This window comes from Eublepharis macularius, chromosome 10 (assembly GCF_028583425.1).
Source record: "Eublepharis macularius isolate TG4126 chromosome 10, MPM_Emac_v1.0, whole genome shotgun sequence".
Lineage (NCBI taxonomy): Eukaryota > Metazoa > Chordata > Lepidosauria > Squamata > Eublepharidae > Eublepharis > Eublepharis macularius.
The window spans coordinates 896,135-923,467 of NC_072799.1; the positions used below are offsets into that span (position 1 = coordinate 896,135).

Consider the following 27,333-nt stretch of genomic DNA (forward strand, 5'->3'; position numbering starts at 1 on the left):
ACAGATTGGAAGCTGAACGCACAGGTGTTCAAACAAATATGTCAGAAGTTTGGAAAACCGGAAGTGGACTTATTTGCGATAGCCTTAAACAACCAAGTCACAAAATTCTTTTCCAGATGAAAGGAACTGGCGGCAATGGGAACCGATGCACTGAACGAGGACTGGCCTCGAATGCTGCTTTATGCCTTCAGTAAGAATTCTGGGCAGAGTGATATAAAAGGCAATCAAACAACAAGCAGAGGTGATCATGATTGCGCCGTTCTGGCCAAGGCGACCGTGGTTCCAGGATCTGATGAGACTCTTGTAGAGGAAACCATGGGAACTGCCACACAGGCCGGATCTACTGACTCAAGGGGAGATACAGCACCCAGATCCAACGTCCCTGAGATTAACAGCCTGGAGGTTGAGTTTGACCAGTTGAGGGGATTTGGATATGCAGAGAAAATGATAGCTACCATGTTAGCCTCTAGAAAGGACTCGACAAACAGGAGCTATAGTAGACTTGGCGTTCTAGATGTTCACAGCTTGGTGTTCACAGCTTGGTGCTCAGAGGAGGGTTGTAACCTCCTGAGTGCATCTATAAAACAGATTTTTCTCTTCCTACAAGAGAGCTTGGACAAGGGTCTTACTAGTGCCCTGAAAAGGCAACCGGCAGCCATTTCGGCAGTGAGGGGGATCAAAAAAGGGAACCTTCCTTACGAAACACCTGCACATAAAACGATTCGTAAGAGGGACTATGTTGATAAAACTGCCACAAGTACATAAGTTCCCAACGTGGAACCTTCATGTGGTGTTATCTGCACTTACAAGGGAACCATTTGAGCCCATGGCGTCTTGCCCCCTTAAAGAACTGACAGTCAAGACTGTCTTTCTGATAGGGATGGCATCAGCAAGAAGGGTGTCGGAAATAAGAGCACTGTCAGTAAACAGGGACCTTTGTATTTTTCATACTGATAAGGTGGTAGTCCTGAGGCCTGACCCAACCTTTATTCCAAAGGCAAATTTGGAATTCCATAGGGGCGAGGACATAGTGCTTCCTTCTTTTTGTGCAAATCCAAAGCATAGTAGAGAGAGGGAATGGCATAGATTCGATGTTCGGAGAGCACTAAGTTACTACATAGAGAGGACCAAAACGATAAGTAAAGCAGAGAATATATTGATCTCATTCACGAAAGGTTCACTTGGAAAGCAGGTGTCCACCTCTACCTTGAGTAGATGGGTTAGAGATTGTATTGTTATGGCTTACAAAGCTAGTAATATTACCCCACCTGAAGGAATTACGGCCCACTCACTGAGAGGAGCAGCCACTTCAGCCGCATACAGGGCATTCCCATCTCTAGAAAAGGTGTGCAAGGCAGCGACGTGGAAGTCGGGACATATCTGTACTAAGCATTACGAAGTAGATCAAATAGCATCAGCAGAAGCAGCCTTTGGAAGGAGAGTGCTACAGCCCGTCCTACAGGCATAGAGGTCAGTATACCCACCCAGAAGTGCACTGCTAGGCATATGGCCCTTGAGTCAGGACTGACCCACTCCAGGACCATGGGAGAATGGAAGATTTGTATTCACTTATCGTGAAGCTTCTCACTGGTCCGGGAGTGGGTCAGTCCAAAACCCACCTGGGGTTGCCTAAATAAATAAATAAAGATTATAAAAATATCCTGTGTTGATGTATATAGTTAACATGTTGATTGTTGAGTTGTGCATGTTGCAGTAAGAACATAAGCAGGCGGCAAGATAATATTCAGGCTTCAGCGACTAAGAGCAAGGAAAACGTGGGCTTGAAAAAGAACTGGAGAAGCAGGGAAGAGCCCCTCCTACCTGGGATTGTTAAACTAATCAACCCTGCGCAAGAGGAGGAGCGACTTCCCATGAGTCAGGACCGACCCACTCCCGGACCGCTGAGAAAGGAAGCGTCACGGTAAGTGAATACAAATCTTCCATTTTGCACTAAGCCTTTAAGAGAAAACCTTGTTTCATCATTGGAGCTTCGGCCTGAATCATCTGCTGAAAGCAAAAGTGAATATGGCCCCAACACCCCACAAAATGGGGGGGGGCAGTTAAAATGATTCGCCCACAAAGGCCCATGGACCCTTCTAGATTCCAAAATGCCTTGGGGGATTTTAGAATTCCAGATACATGCCCCATGGAAGCTGCTGTAGGAGCATGGAATGCAAAGCTCCTTGAAGCTATCGACACCATTGCTCCTTGTCGACCCCTTCGGCCCTTGGGACAGATGCCAGCCCCATGGTTTACCACAGAGCTGGCTGACTGAAAGAGGGTCTAGAAAGACGCTGGTGAAAAACTCACATGGAAGCTGATAGAGCTTGCTACAGAACACACGAGGACCTATGAAGTGGAAATGAAAGCGGCAAAGAAACATTATTTCTCGGCAACCATTGTGTTGGCTAGTTCATGACCATCCCACTTGTTTTAAGATATTCAGGCACCTCCTAACCCTTAAATCTGAACCTTTACAGTCCCAAGAATAGAAAATTAGCTGCGAGGCCTTTGCAAAGCTTTTCGCTGATAAAATAGCATGAATACTCTCTGATCTAGATGCTAGCTGCAATGCAGATGAGATAAAAGAAATACTTAATACACCATCCAGCTTACATTTGGACTGCTTTGAACCAATTACAATGACAGATCTTAACAGGATCTTGATGTCTATGAAAGCCGCTACTTGTGTGCTCGATCCTTGCCCATCTTGGCTGTTAACATCCAGTAAGGACCACATAAGTGAACCACTGAGGTCTACTGTAAATCAATCGCTCACTCAGAGCAGCTTTCCCCGGCAGTTCAAACAGGCAGTTATCCGTCCACTAATTAAGAAACCTTCCTTAGACAAAAGTGATGTGGCCAATTATCGTCCAGTCTGTAATCTGCCCTTTCTGGGCAAAGTGATTGAGAGAGCGGTACTGACCAGCTCCAGACCTTCTTGGATAACTCTAGCGCTCTGGACCCTTTCCGGTCAGGTTTCAGACCAGGGTGTGGGACAGAGACAGCTCTAGTAGCGTTAGTGGATGATCTCCATCTAAATATAGACAAAGGCCACGCCTCCTTATTGCTCCTCCTGGATCTGTCTGCAGCCTTTGACATGGTAGACCGTGCCATCCTGTTGAGGTGTCTAGAAACAGAAGCGAACATCAAAGGATGTGCCCTGGACTGGTTTAAATCGTTTCTCATGGAAGGGACTCAAAGGGTGGCCGTTGGAGATCAGCTGTCTCCAGAATGGGAATTAACTTGCGGGGTTCCGCAGGGCGCAATCTTATCTCCCATGTTATTCAAACTCTACGTGAAGCCTTTAGGAGAACTCATTCGCAGCTATGGAGTGTTTTGTCATCAATATGGAAATGACACCCAACTCTATATCTCGCTTTCCAGGTCCCTGCAGGATGCAGTAGAAATCTTAGCCCCACCCACCTCACAGGGTGATTGTTGTTGTGAGGATAATAATGGCATACTTTGTAAACCACTCTGAGTGGGTGTTAAGTCATCCTGAAGGGTGGTATATAAATCGAATGTTGTTGTTGTTATTAAATGCATATTTGCAAAGATTTAAACCAGGAGAAATCCAATACAGAGTTGAAGAAATACTGAAACAGAGCATAAATGATTCTAAGACTGATTGAGACATGTAACTGGAACAACAGCAGAGAGTGCAGCTGCAGCCAATGCCCGGGGTCTCCTTTCCAGGCTGCGGCCAAACAAGCACAGACTCCACATGTTTATGCCTCTCCCCGTCCTCTATGCCCTCATGCCCTGCTTCTCTGGCTGCTGTTTCTGGTTCAGGGTGTCTTGGCAATTTCCAGAAATAGGTTGCCAAGCATACCTTCTGTGCCCAGGGACTGTGGCAGTCTTTGCAGGGTGTGTGCTCCTTCCTCTTTGTGGGTGAAATGGGCCTCCTGGCAGCTTCCCCTCCTTCCTACGACCGCCTAAGCCACGGGGCGGGGGGGCGGGGCGCAGGATCTAAGTGTGTCAAAATAACAGCAGTGACGGTTGGAACCAGGAGAGAAGGGGTCCTTACCTCCCTCTGGCACCAAGTGTTGTGCGACAGAAATGCAGAACTTTTAAGAACCTCCCCCCCTCAGCGTTACTGGTTGATCCCCTCCCTGCATATAGGATCCTTGGCCATGCCACCATAGAGGTGCCTTGTGTTTATCTCTTGCCCCGTTGCCAGGGCCCTACTCTACATGTGTGATTGTTGGGGTGGGGGTGGGGGGGCACAGCGGCTCAGTTATTGTAGGGCCTTTGGGATTTCCAAATGGCTTTTGACAAAGTACCTCACCAAAGGTGGTTGAGTAAGCATAGCAACCACAAGGTAAAAGGATGCGTCCTCTTGGTGGTGGAGGGTGCCCTCCAGTCACAGATGACTTTGTGGTGATCCCTGGTGGGATTTCATGGCAGGAGACTAACAGGGGGTTTGCCATTGCCTGCCTCTGCAACCCTGGCCTTTCTGGGAGGTCTCCCATGCAGTTACTAACCAAGGCTGACCCTGCTTAGCTTCTGAGATCTGACAAGATCAGGCTCACCTGGGCTATCCAGGTCAGGGTATGTTTTTTCTTAGGGATTAAAAATTGGTTAAATGGCGGGTAGCAGAGAGTAGGAGTAAATGGACAGTTCTCGGAATGGAGGCAAGTAAGCAGTGGGGTCCCCCAAGGGGCCTGGTGCTATTTAATTTGTTCATAAATGGTTTGGAATTGGGGGTGAGCAGTGTAGTGACCAAGTTTGTGAATGATGCCATATTACCCAGAATGGTGAAAACCAAAGTGAATTGTGAAGAGCGAGAGGAGAATCTCTCCAAGTTGGGCAAGCAGATAACATGGCAAATGAAGTTCACGGTAGCTAAATGTAATGTGATGCACACTGGAACAAAAAAATCAGACTTTTAATTGATGCTGATGGTGTCTGGGCTGATTGCAGCTGAAAGGGAGAGCCATCTTGAGGCTGTAGCGGATCGCGCTTGGCTCTGCACAGCCGAGGAGAAATTGGCAATCTCCATGTGGGGGATCATCAGCAATGTGGCTGAAATGCCCCTGTATAGATCTGTGCAGCAGCCTGGTAGAGAAATTGGGAAATTTGGGGGAACACTGAAAAATAATGGTATTTTGGGCATAGAGCAAGGGTCGCTGAGGAAGAGGAGGGGGAGATAGCTGCGAAATTCCTGCGTTGTGCAGGAGGCTGCATCAGATGGCCCTTGGCGCCCCTTCCAGCTCTGCGTTTCTTTTCTTTTGGAATAAGTGAAATGAAAGGCAAGGTTTAACTCTGAATAAAAGTGTGGCATTTTTTTATTTAAGACAGTTGACCGTATTAGATAGTTTCCATATATACTGTAGATGCACATTTTCAACATTAAAAAATATATATATATAAATAATTTTGGCAACAATACACTATAATGTGTTTAGAGTTCAGTGTTTTCAGTGTTATAAAGTTTCATTTAAATAACTAGGCATGCTAGTAGGTCCTACCTGTTGTGGCTTTATGAGAATGTGTCTGTCCAAATAATAACACAACCTTTTGTTTACTACAGATTTTTTTCTATCTTCAACTTTTGTTTTTTTCTTCTTCTTAGTAGGAAACAAATTGAGATACTTGTCCTATGGCAGCAAAGGGTGCAGCTCTTTCCCAAGTATTGAATGTACTTTGCAATTTTTCTTATAGGAAATAAAGACATTTATATTACCAAACTCCATAAATATGCCAAATAGTACAATCTTACTTGCTAACCAAGTTATAAATGATATATTTTATACTACGCCATTAAAAGGAAGTTAAGGTTTGATAGGAAAGTAAGTACTGGATATATTTCAGTTTTCCACAACATTTCTGTTTGTCCCCCTCAGGAAAAAGGGGGAAGGCTTCTGTGCTCCAGGGAGTGCCCGGACGAGGGGACGGAGGGGTTCAGCCCCAGGCATGGCGTGCAGCCGGTAGCGGCGCTGAGAGGAAAGGCCTTGGCTGGGAGAGAGGCTGGGGAGCGGCTGAAGGGACTGAGATAGACGGCCTGTGGGCTGGATTGGGGCCTCATCAGCTGCCGCGTAGGGGTGGGATTTGGGGCAAGGAGGGCAGGATGCCTCACCCGGCTCTGAGCCAGGCGGAGCTGCCACAGGCCGGGCCCCTGCAACACAGCTGGGGGCGCCGAGAGGCTGCCTGCTCTCTCCTTGGGGCTTCTGCTCCCTTCCCTGGCTAGGAAGCTGCTCTGCAGGTGTTCTTGCGGAAGTGGGGGGCCTCCTCCCCAAAGGGCCCCTGGCACTGAACGAGCCGCTGTGGTGCTTTTGCAAGGATGCAGAGAAGACTAAGAGGAACCGGTTTTCCCACGAGGAACCATGTATTGGGGGGGGTGTAAGGCTTGGCACCAGAAGATCGAGTCTTGATGTTTTTTTAAATGGCGCTCCTTTGTCTGAAAGGTCGTCAGAGGGAGGGGGTGAGGGAGGGTGTCTGTGGAATGGACTGGCAGTTGTCGGATGAACGTTGGGGCAGCCAGTGGGAGTGCTTGGCAGGTGACTGGGGGCACGGGGGTCATGTTTTTTGGGGGTGGGGGGCTTTTCCTGCTCGCCCAGCTTCTCTCATGCCTCCCTCTGGCTCTGGTCATTCTTTTCTCGCTTCTCCTTCCTCATCGCTCTGCTTTAGCAAAATCTTCAACTTTTTCGGGTTGGACGATGGTGGCCCCTGCTGTCCGAATGGGGGTGGGGGTGGAGAGAATCCTGACTCCTGTGCAGCTGCATTAATGGGGGGGGCTAGAAGTCTCCCCTGAGGTAGAAACCAGCTCCTCTGCTTCTGGGTGTGGGCTGTGCTGCTGCTGCTTTGCCCACCCCCCGCCCACGCCACTGCCCTCTTGCAGGAGCTCCTGTGGATGGTCACGGTGGCGCCCCCCTTCCTCCTCCTCTTGCTCTGAGGCCCTGCTGGTGGTGACCAAATACTAAACTCCTCTCCCCCGCTCACTTTCTCTCTAGCTCCCAGGCTGGGCTGCTGGCCACCGCAGGGGTTGCCAAGGACACTTGTGTCTCTGAGGACCACGGCCCCTCTTCCTTCCTAAGAGCCGGACCTCTGCAGCCCGAGTCCGCACCCCAAAGCGTGAGTGCCTTTGAGCCCGTAGCAGCTGCTAGCCCCCCTCTGGAATGGGGCGACCCCTTCGATGCCTTTGCAACCAGCAGGCTGCGGCCGGAAGCGCAGAGAGAGCCGCTGCCACACCGGAACGCTGCCTGGGGAGGCCTTACCGACGGTGACCCTTCTGAGGATGCCGGCCTCCCCGAGATCTCGGCTGGACTCCCCCTGCGATGGCCCAGCGAGCCAGGCGGGAGCCCAGGCACAGCCCCTGAAGAGACTCTGGTAGGGGGAGGGAGCCCCCCTCCTCCCCCGCAGGGGGCAGGGCTTCCCGTGGGGGCCCCTGAGGAAGACGCGAGTGTTGGAGTGAGCCGGAGCTGGAGAGAGCCAACCCTGGTAGCCGTTGAGGCCAAAGCTGCAGACAGCTGGAGAGAGGCACCCAGAGCCTCACCTGCAGAGTCAAGCAGCACGTTCTCTGGCTCCCAGCTGCCCCTGGGCCAGGCTTCGGAGAGCGACGCAGTCCTGTGTGGCTCTTCCGAGAAGAGTCCTCTGAGCACCCCCCGAGAAGGCAAACTGGACAGACCAGCCGTACTGCCGCTTGGAGCTTGCATAACTGCTGAGGCCGAAAGACAGGAGGACGCCCTGGCCAGCATGCACAAGTGGGGCTCTGCCAGGCAAGAGCAAACTGTCCTCCAGCTGTCGCCCACTCCTAGCAAGGCCCGGCTCCTGGAGGAGGCAGACAGCCCCCACCTAATGCCAGGCTGCAGTGCTGACGAGGGGAGGGGTGTGCCCTGGGAGAGCGGGGAGCAGAGAGGGGGGCAGGGCAGGCAGGGGATAGAGGCAGCCCCTCCCAAGCCGCCACGCAGGTTCACACCCCTTAGCCTTGAGGGGGAAGCAAATGAGGCCGTTTGGGGGGTGCAGGTGAGCTGGCAAGCTGGTGCAGAGGGGTGTGAAGACCAGGCAGGCCCAGTGGGGGTGGAAGTTCCTTGCCAAGGCCCCCCCGGGAATGATGGCAGTGCTCCTCGGGCAGCTGCTGCGGTAATTGGCGCAGGTGGCAAGAGCCTCGGTTGTGGCCCTGAGGGCCTCCTGCTTCCTGCTGCCGATGAAGGACCTGCGAGAGCTAATGAGCTAACCGGCCAGGCGAGCCCTTTGGGGGATTCTGTGCTCGCAATCAGTGAGGGGGCCGGTGGGGCCGAGCAGCTCGGAACCTGCCCTGGGAAGCCAGGCCAGTCCGCTGTGGGTGGGGAGCCTGGTTCTGTGCTCTCCCCAGGGCTGAGCACCCTGCAGGTCCCCAGGCCACTGCCTGTGGCCGAGGAGGGCCCCAGGCCTTCTGGGAGGCCTCAGGAGCTGGAGCCCCGCCCTTCTGTTCTGTTCTGGACTGCGCTGGAGGACCAGCTGTTAACATCTTCTTGGAACAGGGCCAGCCTGAAGCAGCAGCACCCAGGCCTCGGCGAGGACACGTCAGATATGGGGTCCAGCCTGGGGCAGGGGGACGGGGCAGCCCTCGCCTTGCCCGAGGTAGACCGAACTGGAAGCCCCGGCAAACAGGCTCCGCCTGCCGCGTCTGCATACCCCCAGGTTTTAGCCAGTGGCACGCTGAAGCAAGGCCACAGGGGCAGCTCTGTGAGTGACTCCGAGCTCTCGTCGAGCTGGTCGGATGACAGGGTGATAGACTTCAAGAAAGCCGACTTTTGGCAAGTGGAGAAGGAAGAGGAGAGCAGCAGGCGGGATGCAGTTGGGGTCCCCGGCAACCCCTTTGTATCCCGCACCAGCCCTCAAAACAACCCCTTTGTGGAGAGGCCTCCGGATGTGCTGCCTGCCCTTCAGGTCTGCCCAGCTGAAGGCGTGAGCTGCAGGGACCTCCACGCGGGCGATGCCCTGCCAGGCCTCCTTCCTGCTAACCCCTCTCGGGGCCAGCCAGTTGCTCCCTTCCTGCATGACAGCCAGCCCCTGGCCTTCTCCACTCCTTCCCTTGAGGCAGCCTCGAGCTCCTGCACCTTTGACTTCCCTTCTCCCATTGTGCCTCCTGCCTCCAGTGGGGGGTCTGCAGCAGGCAACCTCCTGGCAGCCTGCCTCCCCCTTGCTCTGCCATCACCCAGCACGGATGCCTCGGCGCCTTCAGTCTTGCCTGTGGAGTCTCAGCCGGCCGATGAGGTGCCCGTCCAGCAGACGACCAGGTGAGCCCCATGGGGTTGGATAGCTTCCGGGTGTGGTGTTCAGGTGTGGCTCTCTCCCCTGTCCCTCTGTGGTTTGGGGGCTCTCCCGGGAAGCCCCTGAGAGCTGAACGTGGCCTGCCTGCTCCTGTCCTTTGCACCCTTCATGCTGCATGGCTCACCTGCCCTCCTGCCCCATGGCTTCATTTCTGGCTGCGTTTTTGAGGGCACTGGCAGCAGTTGTGAGACCACCTGGCTTCTGCCCTTGTGTGGGTTGTGTGTGAGGAGGGGCTGATCTGATTCTCAGGTTAGAGCCTGGCATGGACAAGGCCCCGTACTGTCTCCCCTTTGCCCCCTAGGAGTGGGCTTTCCACAACCAGCCTCAGGGGACAGGATGGGGCATTTCAGAGAAATGCTTTCCACGTGGAACGTGGCTGAAGTCTTGTTACGAAGGGAGTCCTTTCTGCCAGAAGGGTAGCCTGAGGCTCTGTCGGGTGGGGGTGGCAAGGCCTAGCTAGGAATTGCGGTGCCCCTTTCTCCAAGGGCTCCAGGACCAGGAAGCCAACGTGATGCAGCATGTGTTTCCAGTGGTTTCTTTCCCTGCAGCTGCTGGGCTAGAAGGGGAGAAGATTCTGGGGTTAAAATGACAGGGGTGGAACATCTGCAAAGCGTAGCTTTCGCTTAGGTGTGGCTCTTAACACTTGCTGGAGGTATGACGAGAGAGTGACCTTCAGACACAAAAAACCCTTTGAAATGAGGCTCCCCTGAGAGGTTTGTGGCTGTGTGTGTGGCAGCTGCGCCCCAAAAGACCGTCCCGGGAGGGCTTCTGCCCAGCGACAGCAGCTGAAGTGCTGGGCGGGCACTCTTTGGGCCAGTGCAGCCCCCTCCCCTGTTCTGGTGGTAGGGGGAAGGCCTCTGGTACCTTAAAGGCCAGCCGCAGCATTCGTAAGCTAGAGGCCGCTTCATCAGGTGCCTTACATGGGTGGCTCCTTTGCTCTGGAACCAAAATTAAACGGGGCCGTGAGATGGAGGACTGGCAGGAGGAGGCAGGATGATGTAAGCAAGGCGAGTAGAGACCCCCCCCCTCTCCTAATGTGGACCAGCTTAGCAGAACACAGAATGGGGGTGGACGCCCTTTATTGTGCCGGTAGCATTCCCGAAGGGGAGCTCTGGTTCCCATTCAGCCATTGCTGAACTGTCTGGGAGACGAAATCAACCTCGTAAGGGTAAAGAGTCCAGTAGCACCTTTAAGACTAACCCACGTTATTGTAGCATAAGCTTTCAAGAGCCACAGCTCTCTTCGTCAGATACATTGTCAGCTTTCGAGAGCCACAGTTTTCTTCGTCAGATGCATCTGACGAAGACTGCTGTGGCTCCCGAAAGCTTATGCTACAATAAAGTTGGTTAGTCTTAAAGGTGCTACTGGACTCTTTACTGTTTTGCTACTACAGACTAACACGGCCAGCTCCTCTGGATCTATAACCTCCTAAGGGGGTTCTTGTCTTTTGGGGAGAGAGAAGCGCTCGGTCCAGGGGTCACCCCATGTTCACAGGGGTATCTCCCAAATGCCCCAGTCCACCCCCAGAAAGAATGCCGTGAGGCACAGCGAAAGAAAATGGGGAGATTCACTGTGTGCTCGTAAAGCATGACACGGGTTTATGGGATGTGGCAAAGTGTACTTCCCTTTTCCTCACCCATCGGGGGTTCTGCAGGTGGAAGAGGGACTCTGCTCCATCCCTTGACTCAGCGCCTGGCTGCGAGCGGCCTTGGCAGGGGCGGAGTGACGGCCTCTGTTTGGGCGGGCAGGTGCGTTTCTCAACATGCCCTTCCTGGGACGAGGCATGAGGCTTGCTGTGGCCTTCAGAACTTCCGTGTTCAGTCCATGAGGACGTGTGGAATCTGGGGTCTTCCCCCTCCCAGGGAAATGGATGTGTAAGAAGAGCCCCCTGGTAACTTGCCCTTGTCCTCCGAGAGAAGATGTGCTGCAGCCGGAGTTGAGCATGTCGAAGTCCGCGACGTTTTTCTTTTCAGCGGGATTTGTCTGCCTTTCACAACTTGGTTGGGGTTGAGAGTGCAGGGTAGGATTGTTTTGAATCAAGTCCCACTTAATTTTCGTGTGGGGAGTCTTAATTGTAACCGCCTCCCCAGTGGTTGGACTTTAATGTGCTCAGTCTTGGCTGGATCATGCCTGCTGGATTATACCCAGTGGCAAGTACAGAGTGAAGGTCTGGTGGCTTATTTGAAGGCGCTTTATGTGAAATAAACATGGTGGTGCAGTGAGGAAGGCTTTTCTGCCCACGCAGTATTCCGGGAGGAGGTTGGAGAAGGGCCGGGAAATTCTCTGGACACATCCAGACATTCTGGTTGCCCAAGTTCGAGTGCTAGGGAACCTTCCATTTGGTTGCCGTGGGAGCTGTTCCCATTTGGTCTCTGGATGGTGCCCCGTGGAAATCAGATAAATTTGGTCACTGACCTCTTGCCAAACTGCCTCATTTGACAAGTGGTCTCATTTAAACAGGTAAACTTCAGGGCGGGGCAGGGCGGGGGAGCTTTTAATGTCCTGATAAGGGGCTAGAAATCTGGGCTGGGCCTTTGTATGCTACATTTATGTCTTCCATCTCCACTGCGGGGAGGAGTCAGGTTTCTTTTTCCATGGCCTCAGAATCTCGGAAGTACGTTTTCCAGGGGCTTTTGAGTATGGAGAATATTTCGATTTAGCAAGGTTGATTTGCCAGTCAAAGAAGCTTTGGAAGTATAAATTCTGCTGTAGCAAAACCATGGCACTCTCAGCATTCAACATGCCTCAGTGTTCCTTTCCACAGCCCTGTAAGGTAGGTCTATTTTATTATCCCTGTACTGCAGTGGTGGTGGTGAGGGGGGGCATTGAAGGGAGCTTTGACAGCTGCTCCGTGCCCATTCTTTCTTCAGTAATTCACAGACATGACTGGTGTCTTTGGAGTCAGGGAAGGCATTGCCTGGAGTCTCTCTTGACACCAGCCAGCAAATAGGAGGATGTGGAAGGCTGGAATGGAAATGGGGAGAAAGTTAAAGCCAAGACCTCGGAGGAAGGCTTCTCGGAATTGCTCCCGGATCCACTCGCAGGGCCAGCTAGACAGGCAGAAGTCAGGGGTTTCGGTGTGTGGATGAGAAACTGGTGCTGGGAGGAAGGGTTTGGATCAGTTAGGCAGCGGGGAACTTCTTGGGACGCACCGAAGCTCTGCAAGAGAGGGTGGGCTTCACTTGAACTAAAAGGGAACTGGGCTGCTGGCCCTTAACGTCAAAAAGGTGGCAGAGCAGCTTCTAAACTAACCCCAGCGGGGAACCAGCAGGAGCTGGGGAACCTCTGACTTGGGACTGGTCTGTCCAAAGGGATGATCTTGTAAATGCTCAGGGAATATGGGCAGGACCACAACCGCAAACGAGAGAGAGAACAGGATGGCGAAGGAGGGCCCTGCGTGGAGATGGAAGGGCCCGAGGAGCCGAGGGTTGTTGGAGAGGGGGACACACTGGAGCAGCTGAGTGCTGGGTGCTAAATGACAAATTAGAAACATGGTGGAAGGGAGGAAATCAATGGGATTTCCTCCGCTTGAAGCCAGCTCTGGGTGACCTTGGGCTAGTCCTGGCTCTCTCAGCCCCTCCCACCTCACAGGGTGTTTTGTTGTGGGGATGATAATGGCATAATTTGTAAACAGCTCTGAGTGGGCATTAAGTTGTCCTGAAGGGCAGTATATAAATCGAATGTTATTGTTGTTGTTACACTGTTAGCTCTGGATAAGCTATAAATAAATTAGAAAACATTAGGGGAAAGAACTCCCCGATAAAAGCACTATAGGTGCCTTAAAAGTGGGGGGCGGTCTATTGCCCACCTGATCAAACCCTTGAGGCTGATCTCGAGTTGGAGGAGGGAATATGGGAGGTGGCTAAAGCGGACAGTGGGATGCTGGGCGACTCCAAGATTTGGGTCCGGCTGCACGTTAAAGACCAGCTAGGTTTCCGGGGTCTGGGCTTTTTCAGTTGGTCTTTAAGGTGCTGCCAGACCTGGTTCTTGCTCTTCTCCCGCCGACCGACACAGCTACCCACCCGGAACTGTCTTCGTGGGTGTCTTCAGTGACCCTCACGCTGACTGGGTAAGCATGTGCTTGAGTTACGTTGTAGAAATGAGATTCCTAGGCATCGGAAATGGCTGCGTGCTGGAACAGTTGGTCACAAAAGCCAGCCTGATCTTGGACTGGGTTCTGAGCGGGGCTCAAGACAGCAAGCCCAATGCTGTTAAGTTCAGCATTCGTGACAATGCAAAGTTCGAAGGAAGCTAACAGGGAAACTCCGGGATGCTCGAAAGCGGTTTAAAACCACACCCACTGAAGCTCAGAATGCGTCCCCCAGGTCAGGAAAGGCACTGCCTAGTCTAAAAGGAGGCCTGCATGCTTAATGACCCAAGTCAAGGAAGCCACAAAAGGCAAAAAGGCGTCCTTAAAACATCATGTAAGGTCTGCCCCGGTGAGATTAACAGAAGGCAGGACAGGGTCTGGCAAAAGCAGAGAGAATTTAAGCAAACAAAGAGAATTTGAAGAGGGGGTTGCTAAAAGCATCAAAACAAGCAGTAAGCATTTCTTGATACCCGAGAGGCAATTGGGCCTGTGTTGTGCTACGTGGGAACCTTGTCAGGTGGCCCACACCTAGATCCAGAAAAGCTCTCCGTTGGGACGTTGGTGTCAGCGGGGGCCGGCTGTGGCTTTGCCCCCAGGTCGGAGAATGGTGTGTGGCTTGGAGGCAAAGGGCGGGCGTCCCGCACTGGGTGGCAGAGAGGTGGCACCCGGTGGCAGCCCTGGGTCTGGAGCTGATCGTGGCTTGTTGTTCGGCAAGACTGTCTGCTGTGTCCCTCCCTGGGAGCCTCCTTCAGGAGCACCTCTTCCCTTTTGTGCTGCTGTTGGTATGGGGGGGGGATGCCGGAGAGAGAACCAGGAACAGCCCCCTCGGCTTAAGTTCTCATTGGTTGATGAGGCTTCGGGCTCCTGGCTCCATCTGGCAGGTGTGAAGCTGCTTCCTGTGCCTCTGAGAACTGAGCTTCAGGTAGGGGGGTCTCCGCTAGGGCCAGCATGGGGGAGCGGCTAGAGTGACAGACCAGGACCTCAGACACCCCAGGTTCGAATCCCCGCCTTGTCATGGATGCTCGCTGGGTTACCCTGAGCCAGTTGCCTAACCTGCCTCGTGGGGTGGTTGTTGAGGAGGAGGAGGGAATCCACTGTCAGTCCCCCATTGGGGAGAAAGGGGAGGTATACATTGAGTCATTGTTTTTAAAATGCAGAAATGGTGTTTTGCTGCCTTGAGGATGGGAGGAGCAGCTTCTGCTGGGATCTTGGAAGCAAACCGTGCGAGTGAGCAGCGTCAGAAGCCCCCCCCCCCCGTTCTTCCCTGGGCCTCCCCTCTTGCGGGTGGGGGGCTTTGAGGTCCCTGCAGGAGGGTGTCTGCTTAGGCCAGGGTTCTGAAACTTGGCATGAGAAGCCCCCCCCCCCTAAAATAGTCTTGGATCATAGGGTAGGTGCAGCACAAACTGGGCAAACATTTTGAAGCTGTCGCAATCACTGATGCCCTTGTGTGTGTGGGAGAGGGCGTGCAGCAGAAGGAAGGTTTGAGCGTGTGGCTGACCACCTCCGCTGACCACTTTAGTCATATGACGATGGGGAGGGGGTCATAGGTGGAGGGCAGACTGCCCTCCTGCCGTAGGAGGGGGGGAGGGGGGGTCTGTGCAAGGCATCCTTCTGTAGGCCGTGTGGGAAGCTTAGCTGGGTGGGGGGGATTTGATCCCACTGGGAATCTTTCCTCCTGCTGTACCGCTGATCCTGGGGCCTTGCACTGTGTAATCCTCCTTGTGTCTCCGTGAGAAAGTTGGCCTGCAGATAACACAAATAAATGAAACGTGCCAGAAGCCTTGGTGACCAGGGTCGCTTTCCCCCTTAGGGCAAGCAGGCGTTCCTTGAGCATCTCTGTTTTCAAAGTGAAGTTAATTAAAATTGCTCCAGCGTTCTGGAGTGCCCTGGAGAATAGCAGACGCCAGCAGGGGGTGCCCGTGCAAAGCAGATCTCTGTTTGAAGATGGGGCGCGGGGGGAGAGCCTCAGATCTGTCCATTTGGCGTGGCCTTCTTTGTGCAAGCAGGGCGGGCGTGAGACAGCCTCCTCTGGGGGTGGGTTTTGTGCTGCACTGGTCTTTCAGCTCCCAGTGGCCATTGTGGGCCAAGGTGGGCCCGGCTGTCAGTCCAAAGATTGCCTCTGTGTTCCTTCCGCTCCTCACGATGCAAAGGAGGGTGTCCTGAGGGTGCCTCTGCCGTCTCTCCTGCAGCAGGGCCCCGTCCAACCTGCCCTGCTCGTGGCTGCTGCTGGCCCAGCTTCCACTTGGACCTGCTGAGCCTTTGAGTCTCTTCCCTGGCCAAGGGTTCCCCCTGTGAGGCCAAGCCCTTGTGTAAGAGCCACCCTAAAGATCCCTGCCTGTCCTGGCTTCAGTGTGCGAGCTTGAGGGGCGGGTGGAGCAGGGCTGAAATTTGAGGGGCGGCATGCAGCCCACCTGGGCAAATGCCACGGACCCTGGGAGCTTGCGATTGCATTGCAGTGCCGAGGGATCCGCAGCGCTACAGCTCGCTTCGGCTATCATGTCGCATTTGAGTCAGGGGGAGGGGACAGGAAGGCTTCTGGGAAACTCCTGCTGTCCTACAGGAATCGGGCAGCACCTTTCAAGCCAACCAGGTTTATTGCATTAGATGTTTTCATGAGTCAAACCTCCTTATTTCAGATGCCCATGAAACGGTTTTACGCAAACCTTTATAGCCGTGCTGCATCTGCACTTTATCTGCAGCGGCTGCAGTCCCAGGGAAACCACAGCATCCCGTCCCTGTGTGGAAGCCATCTTTATCTCCACAGTCCACACCAGGACTGTTGATCCTTGAGCCCTCTGCTGATAAGGGTGGGGTTAGTGGGGCAGTCGCTAGGTTTTGTTTTCCTCAGGCCTGAAATCCAGAGGGAGCCCGTTGTGGGCCAGCTTGTTGCAGGCTGCGGCATGGTTGCCTTTTGCACAGGACCGCCATCCTGCGCTTGCATTCCCACACGGAAGCTTTTGTGCCCCTTCACTTGCTGCTGCCATTTTAATGTGAAATAATCTCCTGATGGGGCCCTTGGTGAGTTCTGAGCCAGGGCTCGCTGTGAGCTGCTGTCAGCCAGCACACTCCGGCGGCTGACGGCAGACGAGAGCAGCCAGCCCTGGGCTTGCTTATGCCTGGCTCCTGACCGTGGCGGGTCTGTGGCTTTCTTTCTCCCCAGGCTGTACTTTTGGCAGTGTGCATTCCAGTGGGTGGTCTGCATCCCTGGGTCACGCATGGATTTTGAATGTGGCCATTGTCTGGGGTGCCTCTTTCGAGTCAAACCTGCCCTTCTAAGCATCCCTGAACCACCACGACAGGTGAAGGAAGCTTCACCTCCAGGGCCTCAGGTCTGGTCCTCTTCTGGGGCCAGTCTTCTTTCTGACCAAGATGACAGAGTGTCTCCACTGTAGAACTTAGCACCCTCTTCTTTGTGAAGGGCTGTGCAGGCAGCTTTCATCCTGTGAACTTCTTGAGCCAGAAGGGGCCATCCAGGCCAAGCCCCTGCTCAAATGCAGGAAATCCTGAGCTAGAGCATCCTGAACCAGGGGGTGGGGGATGTCTGGCCTCCTTGAACGACCTCCAGCAAGGGAGAGCCGCCCGCCCCCCGATTCCGGGAGGAAGTTTCTCCTCTGTTAGAACTTAAGTCCAATAGATCTAGGCCTGCCCTCTGTGGTGGATGTGGTTATGGGCCTTAAATTTTCCCGCTTGGGATTCCAGCTGCCTCCAGGGGCCATACAAGTAATGTGGTTTGGGCTGGTGGCCCTGTAGAGTGGAGTTCTTCATGTGGTGGCGTCTGCACCTTTCTCTCTTGATCTCTCCTCCTCCCCCTCCCAGCGTAATGCTTTCTGTTGGTCTTTTGCAGCCCACATCCAGTGAAGCCCATCAGCACGGCAAGGCAAGTGGAGAAGCAGCGCCGGTCCAGCCTGCCTCTCAGCCAGGAGAAGCTGAAGCCAAAGTCCACAAGCAGTGACGATTCAGTCCCTCCAGCTTTGAAACTGGACAAAACAGACCTGAAAAGGGTAAAAGGGGGTGGAAACATTGGGCTGGGGGTGGGGGGTCCCAGAAGGCCTTGGAGCACCACCCCAGCAGGACAGAACTTGCGCCCAGAGCCCCACCTGGGCTTCTGCAGGTCCCTCCCCACAGCTCAGGTGCCACGGCTCATGGCCTGCTTGCTGATTTCTTTAAAGCATCTCTATGCTGCCTTCCACCGGATTCAAAGTCCCAAAGGCCGTGAACATTAAACATTAATACAAAACACTAAAACATTTTTTTATTCATTCACATTATTTACAGTCTGCCTTTCTCACTGAGACTCAAGGCGGATTAGTTTTAAATCAATATAATCTACAGCAGGGTCATTTGAGACTTTAAAAACTGTTTAAAATACAAATATTATGAAGTATTTTAAACCAATTAAAACATAATTATACACATAAGAACACACAAAAACAGAGGAGGGCTAATAAGAATTAGCGAGGGCGCACCAAACAAAAAAGTCATCACGCACTTGCAGAACGCAATGGCAGAGGGTGACAGGAGACTCCTCGAGGGGGATCTGCAGCCCAGCCCCTTAACCCTATGCCGAGGCAGCTCTCATACGATCTTACGAGCTTCATCCCTCTTGCGTCCCTTGGTGCACAGGGGCAGTATTCTGGAAGCAGCTGGGAAAGATGCTGGCTTCCAGATAGCTCTAACGCGCAGCCTCTTTCAACCCAGATTTAAAGGAATCCTTTACTTACAGTTAGAGCCAGTGAACGAGACATGGTTCCATCCGAAGCAAGATGCATCTTTATTGGTCCAGATTTATTCGTAGACTAGCGGTAAATTCATTATAGCTGTTGCATCGTTGCTTGAGGGAAAGAGTCTGAACAAAGGGAGGAAGAGGACCATAAACTTTTAACACCTTCACAGGAAGCCTACAATAAACTTCTATATTGGAGGGGGGGGCTACAATTCCCATGAGTACCAATTGTTAAAGGGACAGCACATAGTTCTGACTACACAGATACGAGGCTTTCTAAGCTGTGGTTACAGTACAGGCAGTGTTGTGGAGGCACAAATATGGTGAGCTTCAGGGACCACCTCCAAACATATGAATTATACCCCCCCCCCAAAAAACCCCACACCACTTCCCTTGAAGCCACTCTGGGCCGGGCAGGCAAGGGTTTGTAAGGGCCAAATGGCCATTCCTCGCATCCTTGGATGTTTGGTTGCTATACCTCACGGTAAGAGAGAGAAGCGTGTAACGGAAACCTCCTTGCCTGACGGGAGCCCCTTTCCCCTCTCTGCAGGACCCTTCCCTGCCGGACTGCTCGGCCAAGTACTACCACTTGACCCATGATGAGCTGATCCAGCTGGTGCTGAAGCGGGAAGCGGAGCTCAGCAGGAAGCAGGAGCACATCCGGGAACTGGAGAACTACATTGACCGGCTTCTGGTGCGCATCATGGAACAGTCCCCCACCTTGCTGCAGATTCCCCTTGGCGGGGGGGCCAAAGCAGCCAAATAATCCGCCTCTTCTCACAGCCTGCCCCCCCCCCCCGCCCCAAGACCCTTGTTCTGCTCCTCTCCCTGTGGTCTGAGGCAAGGAGAGGAGCCTCTTGCACAGTGCGTCCTGCTTCCTGATCCTCTCTTTCTGATTGTGGCGGGGGACTGTTGCCTCCTTGCGTCCGCCCTGTCGGGCTTTCCAGAGATGAGGCTTTTCTCCAGGATGCCGAAGCCCCTCGGGGTGAACCTGGACTGGACTTGGTGCTGAGCCATGAGCCGCGGCTGGGGTGGAAGTGCTGGGCTTGGTTCTGCTTCCGAGGGGGCTCGGCTGCTGCCGGCCAGCTTTCCTGCCAGTCTCTGTGGGAGCGCCAGCCTGCCTTCCCCGGGTGGCCAGAGGCGCTTGTGCCCAGGGTGGGGTTCCCTGGTTCCAGGCTGGGTCTGTGACCGCTGGCGCTCAGTAATCCTGCTTGTCTGCTGGTGGTGGTGGGTGTTGCTGGGGGAAGGTCACTGTTGGGGGGGGGCAGAAACCCCCCGGGGGCAGGAGGGGCTGATTGCCCAGAGGCTCTTCCTCGCAGGCTTGGCGTGGCCGTGCTCCTCAGGCTTGCTCGAGTCAGGTTGAGGCTGCTGGTTCCACCTGGGCCTTTGCAGCCTGGCTGCTCGCGGCCTTGACGGAAGGGGGGGCCCACGGTGGGTGGCCGTGGCTGGGCGTGCTGCATCTGCAGAGCCTCTTCTGGGATACTGGCTCTGCGACCCCCCCTCGAATCCCTCTGTCCCCTTCGCCAGCCTTTCCACTTTGTCCCGTGATGTTTGGTCTCTAGGTAAAGGAGGAAGCCGCCATGGACAAAATACTGGTGGGTCCCAAGCCCTCGGTGAGCTCTCACCCCCACCCCCCCCGCCCCCGCCCCTGCACTCCTGCAGTGATTAGGAAAGGCCTGCCTTTCTGTCGGTTGGTTCCTCACTCTTGGGCAAAGGTGGACTTCCCTTTCTGCTTTGGGACGTGCAGAATTCCACTTGGGGGTCTGGGTGAGGGGCGGGTCAAGAGGATGGTGCCCTTATTCCTTGGGGCCAGCTGGCTTTCCCTGTCCTGCTCCAGCGTGCTGTGGGCAGCCCGCCTTTTCCTCCCTGCTGTCCTCCATGGCTGATCTGGCAAAGGGGAAGAGCAGCTGGCTGGCCCTGGGAGGGAGCGAGTCCCCTGCCTGCTGCAGGGCCAGGGATTCCTTCCCCTGCATAGAGCTGCCTGCTGCGGCCTGGTCCTCTGGTGGGAGCTTTTGCTTTGCTCCTGGCGGTGCCGCTGCTCTCTGCCCTTTCCCTGCCCTGATCGCGGTCGCAGATTTCTGCCCAGTAGCCATGGCTAGCATTGGTTGCCCTCCTCTAGGCCACATGCCCAGAGCAAGCCTGCTTGGAACAGGGCAAGCAGGCAGGCAGCCACGAAATGGCATCTCCCTGGTTTCCCCTGCTCTGCCCCGCCATGGCTGCAGCTCAGCCATCCCCTGACACCCTGTCCTCCATGGCATCCTGCCACCATTCTCAGGTTGTCTGCCTCAGCTGGCGTTCCTGCCCTCTTCTGTGGCTCAAGCATCGGGTCTGGGCAAGGCATAAGACTGCTGGGAGCACCTCAGAGTGCTGCTTCTGGCTTGCGTACGTATAGGAAGGCAAACGGCATCGTCTTCGGGTGGAGACAGAGTCCAGCTGCTGTAGCTGTCAGGATGGCAGAGGTGTTGGTTCTGGAACGTCTGAGGCTGCAGGCCCTTCCGGCCATCCCGTTAGGAAATGCTGGCTGACCTCCCCCCTGCGCGGCAGGTCTTGCAGTTAGTTAGCAGCGTCCCCGCTGAAGAAGTCGGGCGTTGGGCTCCTTCGTCTCCTGCTTCTCCTCTGCACCAGAAATCTGGGTCCAGAGTCCTCCATAGTTTAACACGGAGAGTTGCCGGAGTTCTTTAGGAAGGGAGAGGTGAGCTTGCATTGGAGGCGGGGAGTTTTGCTTTCCTTGTGTTCGTTTCTGGGTTGGAAAGGGTGGGCTGGCAGGTCTTCAGGGCAGGAGGCGGGCTATTCTGTTGCCCCCAGTAGCTGAGCTGCAGGCCCCTCTCCTGCACCTGCTGTGCCCAGGTGAAAGGAGCCAGCGACTGTACAGTATTTCCCGGGGAGGCTGCCTCCCGCTGCCCCCCCCCTCTCTCTCTCTCTGCTTCCTTCTGTTGCCCCCTTCTCAGGGCCCAGTTAATTCTCTTCGCTTCTGTTGACTCCTCCAGCCCAGATCGAAGAGACTCCCGGCTTCGCTTTTGGGGGGCAAAAGCCAATGGGGAGGGTCGCCTCCTGTCGTTGGGAGGAGAACAGTGTTAACTTCCTTCCCTGTGAGCAAGTTTTGGAAACCGGTGAGAGTGGGGGGGGTGCGTGTCAGGCCAGAGCTCATGCTGGGACTTTGGTCAGCGTCCCTTGCATACGGTGCCCAAGGGGAAGAGGGCCTGGCTTGTGTTAAGAGTTTCTTTGGGGGGTGTTAAGAAGAAAAAACAGCTTGTTAAAATGTTTCAAGCACTTTAAAGAGAAAATAAAAATGGTTGAATTTTGTTGCTTAGAAATCTCTGGCTGTTTACTCCAGATTCTTGGCCTGTCCAGTGTCAAAGCATAACTCAAGAGCCTCTGTTTGGAGGCGTGGATTCAAATCTCAATGCTACTACAAAATGCATACAGTTAGGAAGGGGGGAAAGGAAATCTCCCTTAGATCAAGGGTTCCCTGGAAAGCACCCTTGTAATCAGCTGCCACCCCTCAGGCATCTCCTGAGAACATCTCGACTAACCTACTGAGAAAGTGCCATTCCAGCTCAGTCCTAGCATGGCAGAAACCCTGGGAAATGCCTTATAGCAAACAGTGGAGTGCCCAGAGAACTGTATTGGACTAGGGAAGCCAAAGGTTTATTATAGAAAAAGGAGGAACTGGTATGTGCAGTGTTCCTAGAAGTGCCAAGTAACCCCTGCCCACTGGCTTTGGAGTCTCTAGATGTTTTGCTGTTCCAAAGTGGGGACGAAGAAAAATCCGGAGCTCCCAGATAATTATGGGCAGTGGAAGCTGACCAAAGCCAGATGCCTCCGAGAGGCTGATAGCAGAACTAACCGATCCCAGCAAAGCTTAATCTCTGCCCTCAGAGGCCCCTGCTGCTGCCCATCACAGCATTATTACAGGATGGTCCCGCCATACGAATGGAGCTGCATTTCCAGGGCAGAAAGGGGCTCTGGCCCGAGCCCTTTGTCAAAAAAGGATCAAGTTGGCCTGGTGGCCCCAACGTGGATTGGAGGATAAAGCGTTATTCTCATGGAAGCCCCTGCACCGTGTCCCAAAACCCAGGCGCTCTAGGGGGCGCTCTTGAGCTGTGTTGGATCTTAAGAGTTGTGCTGTGGGGGTATCACAAGGAGGGGGCCTCAATAAGAAAGCTGCCTGCATTTTTTGCTTGAGGAGGTTCCTAACAGAGGGAACCTTTGTTGGGATCCCTGCCAGAGCATGTGCTGGGGAGGCAGCATGTGGGACCGCCTGGCTTAGGGGCGGGGGCATGATTGAAAAATGATCGTGTGGGACCCTGTTAAGTTGCTGTCACTCTTGGCAAGAATGCTGTGCGGAAAGGACGGGTCACTGTCAACAGGGATCCTGAGGCACCTGTGAAAACAAGCGAGTGGCGAACGGCAGCTGTCGGACGGGGTGAGGGGATTTGCCGTTCTCTAGACAAAGGGGGCTTTTACTGTCCCTGTGGCAAGATGACCTGCAGCTGTGCTCTGGCAGCCCGTGAAGCAAGCCTCTGCTCCACTGCACCCCTGCTTGGTTTTGGGGGGTCTGTCTGGTCACCCTTCATCCTTCGAGAAGTGAGCTCGACGCCTGGTTTGCCCTGTCCTGGCTCCGGGCTTTCTGTCCCCTGGCTCAGTTGTGGCTGGCAGCAGGGCACCTCGTTGGCCTGCCTGCAGTGAATCTGAGCAAGGGGACGGAGGGCCTGGCACCCGGCTGCCCCAGCTGTGCGAGGCGTTGCTGGCTGTGCCGCTCGGCCCCTGCAGGCTCCAAGGGACCCGGGTACCCTAAGCTCTTTGGGAATCTTTTAAGCAGAGCCCGAGCTACTGTGCGGCATGCAGCCTTTATTTTGAACCATTTTACAACAGGCAAGGGGTAGATTTTTGCACCTGTGTGTGTATTTACAATGGCATGTGTCAAGACTGGCCTTCCATAAACGGACCTTTGGGAAGATATCTAGGGGAAGGTCACGTATTAGGGTCTAGTAGCACCTTAAAGATTGGATCCAAACCTTGCTCTTCTGCTACCACCCAACAGGGTTTTCCAGTGGATACATTTTATTGGTGTCATTTATTCTGGCTTTCTCACTGAGACCCAAGGTAGATTGCAAGTGTGAGAGAGCACAGTTTCGATACCCTAAATGTGTACCTTCCTACGCGCCCCCTACAAAGGTGTATTAACTGCTAATAAACATTCTACTATTGATGTTAAACCATTTTGTTAGCCCTCTGCACCTGTAAGCGGGACCAGGCCGCCAGTGCGGGCTTCTGTTGCTTAGAGCCGAGGCGTGTTGGCTTTATGGATGCAAGCAGGGCCCGGCAGTGGGAGGTTAGCAAGCGTGTCCGGGCCAGAACACGAATTACTCAGCGCTGCAGAGAAAACTCGACCTTGCGCGCCTGCATTGCAACGTTTGCACAGGGCTGCGCCTCCAGAGCGTTCAGTTGCGCCATGCCATCTCGGCACGTCCAGACGCCCGAAGGCGGACGCCCGAGAGATTAGTTAGTGAACTGAGCGGGGTTCCGATCCAGCGGCTTGTGCATGAGCCCCGTCTTCCCTCCCCGACCCGCAGTTCCTGCTGGGCCCGAGCGAGCCTGCCACGCCGGCGGCTCTGGTTCTGCGCCCCTGAATGCAAGCGGGGAGCCAGGGCTCTGCGACCCTGCATGGTGGTGGCCGGGGCTGGGAAAGCCCTGGAGATCTTAGGGGTGGGTCCAGGGGAGCGCACGGGTTGGGGCCAGGGAGGGTCTCAGCAGGGTACAATGCCACGGAACGACTCCACCCTCCCACCGAGCCATTTCTCCAAGGGAACACATTTCTATGGCCAGGAGAACAGTTGCAATTCCGGGAGATCTCCAGCAGCCACCTGGAGGTTGGCAAAGCTCTGCCCGTGCGGACCCCCAGCTGGGCTCCGTGCGCTCTAGGGTGACGCTGGGCCGCCTGGTCCCCCGAGAGCCCCGCCAAGGTCTTTCGGGTCCGGGTCACCCATGACTGCTCCTTCCAGACGCACAGTTTCCATTGCACGGCACAGCCCGGCCCGCGGGGAGGCAAAATGCAGCCGACGACCCCCTGGAGGACTGTTTCGTGTCGGCCCATCCACACGTGCGAGTCGCGCGCAAACTCAAATCAGGCTCCCGCGTGTCCCGATGAGCCGCGCTGGAAACATCCTTGTTTTGCACGGCGAGCCTCCCCGGCTCCAGTGGGCGAACTACGTCTCCCGTCGTGCCCCTCCGGAATCCCGCGGACGCAAGCGATGGAGGGCCCCAAACTACATTTCCCACAATTACGCTCTCTGCATAGCTTAGCAGGACGCCTACGTTTCCCAGGATGCACCTTCAGCCCCATCTTCTCCTCCTCAGACTATATGTCCCAGCATCCTCTGCGCGACCTGCGGTGAGCACTGGCCAATGGGAGGCGGCCTGTCGGCGTGAGGGCAGAGGTGGGCGGGGCCGCGCGGAGAAGGGAGCTCTTCTGTTTAAAGTGGCGCCGTGAGGGGAATGGAGGAGAGCGCGGGATACCCGCCCTTCCAGCTGGGCAAGTCGCGCTTCGAGCAGGTGCGGCCGCCGATTCGCGAACCGCGAGAGCCGGGGGGCGACCGGGGAAGGGCAGCGCTGCCGTTCCGCCAAAGGGGCTTCGCCGCCCCCGAAGAAGCGCCGCTCAGCCAGTCCCGCCTCCGGGCGAGCCATGCCGGGGCGTGATTGGCTCTCCGTTGTGCCGCTCAGTGCCGGTGCTTCCCGCCCTTTTCTGGCTCCGAAATCCGGCTCTTGATTGGCGCTCGTGTTCCTCGGAGGCGAGGCCGGCTGAGGTTGGGGCGGGGCTTCTGCAGGGGGCGGGTTTGAGCGTGGCTGAGGAAGGGATGGTGGGGCTTGTGGAATTCCCTGCCACAAGATATCGCTGGCGTTGGCTTGGGTGGCTTTTATCAGGGGAGGGAATCCTGGCAAGCGCTCTTCTCTGCCCGAGGCCTTGAACAGCTGCTGTCGGAGGGTCAGACTGTGCTGCCTCAGTATAAGCCGGCTTCATTCATAGATAAATGGAACCTCCATATTCAGAGGCAGTGTATAGTTGTTTGATTGCAGTGAAGGACTAGATTTTGGCACAGGGGGTGGAGCATATGCCCATTCAAGCTTTTGATTCAGGTGGGTAGCCATGTAGGTCTGCAGTACAAGAGCAGGATTTTGAGTCCAGTGGCACCTTGGAGACCAACAAGATTTTCGGAGTGTAAGCTTTCGCGAGTCAGAGCTCCCCCCTTCAGATACTTCTTCAGGCTTTTGTTGGAAGCATGATATGGGCCAGAGGTCGCATGATGATGGCACCTCTCTACCAGCCTAGCACATTTGGGCCTCTCCCTTTTTCTAACCGCCCTAGGAGTTCTGTAATGCTGAAAGCTTTGACTGGCTCAAGGTCGCCCAGCAAGTTGTGTGGCAAGGTGTGGATCTGAACCCGGCTAGCACTAACCTTTCCTCCAGTCCCCTTGTCTAATGCAGTAGGGCTGTGCTTATGTTCTGTAGGCAGTGACTGGTTTCGGCACATGTTCCAAAAAATCCTCACTGCTTCAGGGTTTTCTGCTTGCACGGTATTAATGAGTCTTTGCTGTTTGTTCCTTTGAAACTCCAGTTGGTACGGAATGTCACACCCCAGCTACTATTGGGCACACTCATTCTGCAGATACTCCATTGGTTACTGACCAGTTACCGAGCTCAGTTCAAGGTTCTGTCTGTCCCCTACAAAGCCCTTCATGACCTTGGACCCACATACCCGCAGGACCGCCTCTTCCTCTATGATCTGCTCGTCTGAGCAAAGGCTTCTGCAAATGGGTCAATTTGCACTGCGTAATCTGTTTTGATCAAGAGGCATATGTTAGTCTGTCTCTAGCAGAAGAAAAGAACAAGAGTCCAGTAGTACCTGTAAGACTAAAAAAAATTGTGGTAGGGTATCAGCTTTTGTGAGTCACAGCTCACTTCTTCAGATGACTCATGAAAGCTGAGATGATTCACTAAAGCTCATACCCTACTACAATGTTTTTGGTCTTATAGATGCTATTGGAGTCTTGTTCTTAATCTGCTTTGAGTCTCTGTGATAAAGGTAGATGATAAATATCTTTCCTTATAAAAGGCAAGCTGTATAGGCGACAACTCAGTTTTTATCCTGGTGCACCTGTGCAGGAGCCAGGGAAGTCCGGGCGAGCCAGGGCCCCGCTGCCATAGGAGGGCCAGGCAAGGTGGCCTGTCCCTCCAGAGGCTACCACCATGGCGGCAAGCCCAGCGTCCCTGCGATCCGTTTTCTAGGGCTCTTTAAAAAACGGGCTTTGTTGCTGGCCCATTCATGCACAAGGCAGAGGTAATGCAGGTCAGGATGGCAGGTGTTCTAGAGGGATTGTCTTGGATGGAGGGAAGGTGGCTTTCTCTGAGCAGGTTAAGAGCTTGGGAGGTGCTCATGAGCACTGCTGTCAGGCTATGGATGACAGGATATGGTAGACAGGTCTCTGTACCATTGCAACAAGAAGTCCAAGCTCCTGGTTAAATGGTTTTATTCAGAAATCCAATCATTTCCATATATATGTCCATAGACTTACTCACAGGCAAGAAAGCATCTAAGCAGTACATGCTTCCTTGATAGGAATAGAAACTTGAGGAAAATACAACTCTAAATACCCACTCATTTTCCCCCTCCCAGCTAGACCACAGGTTTGTGCGGGAAAGGGTCTGGGAATGCATGAGGGTAAACTGTAACATTTCAGACAGTACAAGGTCTCTTCTGTGAGCTTCAAAGAAAAGAGATAAGACAGCTTTGTTCTCAGGCTGCTGGAGAAACAAGAGTGATGGTTAGAGCATTTGCAAAATGAAATCAAGGTACAGCATGAGCAATGTTTCAACGCATAGAACAATGGCATGGATGCAGGGGTAAAGACACGACAACTGCCTTGCTCTTTGAAAAGCAGGGTGGTGTGTGGGTCAGGAGTATAGTCTATCAGCTGCATCTGGTTCATCAACTTTCGTTACCTAGACTCAGCCGATCTGGCTATGATCCATGTTTCTGTAACCTCACAGTTAGATTACTGCAACATATGCTCCATGGGGCTGCCCTTGAATACAAAAACCAATTACCTTGGTTGTCAGTCTGTTTCTGAGCTCAGTTCAAGGTGCTGGTTATGACCTTTAAAGCCCGTTACGATCTGGGACCCACATATTTGAATGGCTGTTTTCTTCCATTTGTCCCTGTGTGCCGGCTTTGGCCTTCAGGCCCCTCCCAGAGTGTCCTGTC

At 54.1% G+C, this 27,333-nt stretch overlaps 2 protein-coding genes across 2 annotated transcripts in view; both read left to right on the plus strand.

The window, feature by feature from the left end:
- LOC129337013 (rab11 family-interacting protein 1-like) overlaps positions 1-21,367 on the plus strand; it is a 57,840-nt gene extending 36,473 nt beyond the window's left edge. The window contains exons 4-6 of the mRNA XM_054990458.1: positions 6,957-9,224; positions 17,193-17,349; positions 18,622-21,367. Coding sequence (XP_054846433.1) covers positions 6,957-9,224; positions 17,193-17,349; positions 18,622-18,837 — 2,641 coding nt within the window. The 3' untranslated portion in view covers positions 18,838-21,367. The remainder of the gene's footprint in view (positions 1-6,956; positions 9,225-17,192; positions 17,350-18,621) is intronic.
- Positions 21,368-24,528: 3,161 nt separating this feature from the next.
- SFXN5 (sideroflexin 5) overlaps positions 24,529-27,333 on the plus strand; it is a 126,881-nt gene continuing 124,076 nt past the window's right edge. Inside the window, exon 1 of the mRNA XM_054990062.1 lies at positions 24,529-24,626. Coding sequence (XP_054846037.1) covers positions 24,570-24,626 — 57 coding nt within the window. The 5' untranslated portion in view covers positions 24,529-24,569. The remainder of the gene's footprint in view (positions 24,627-27,333) is intronic.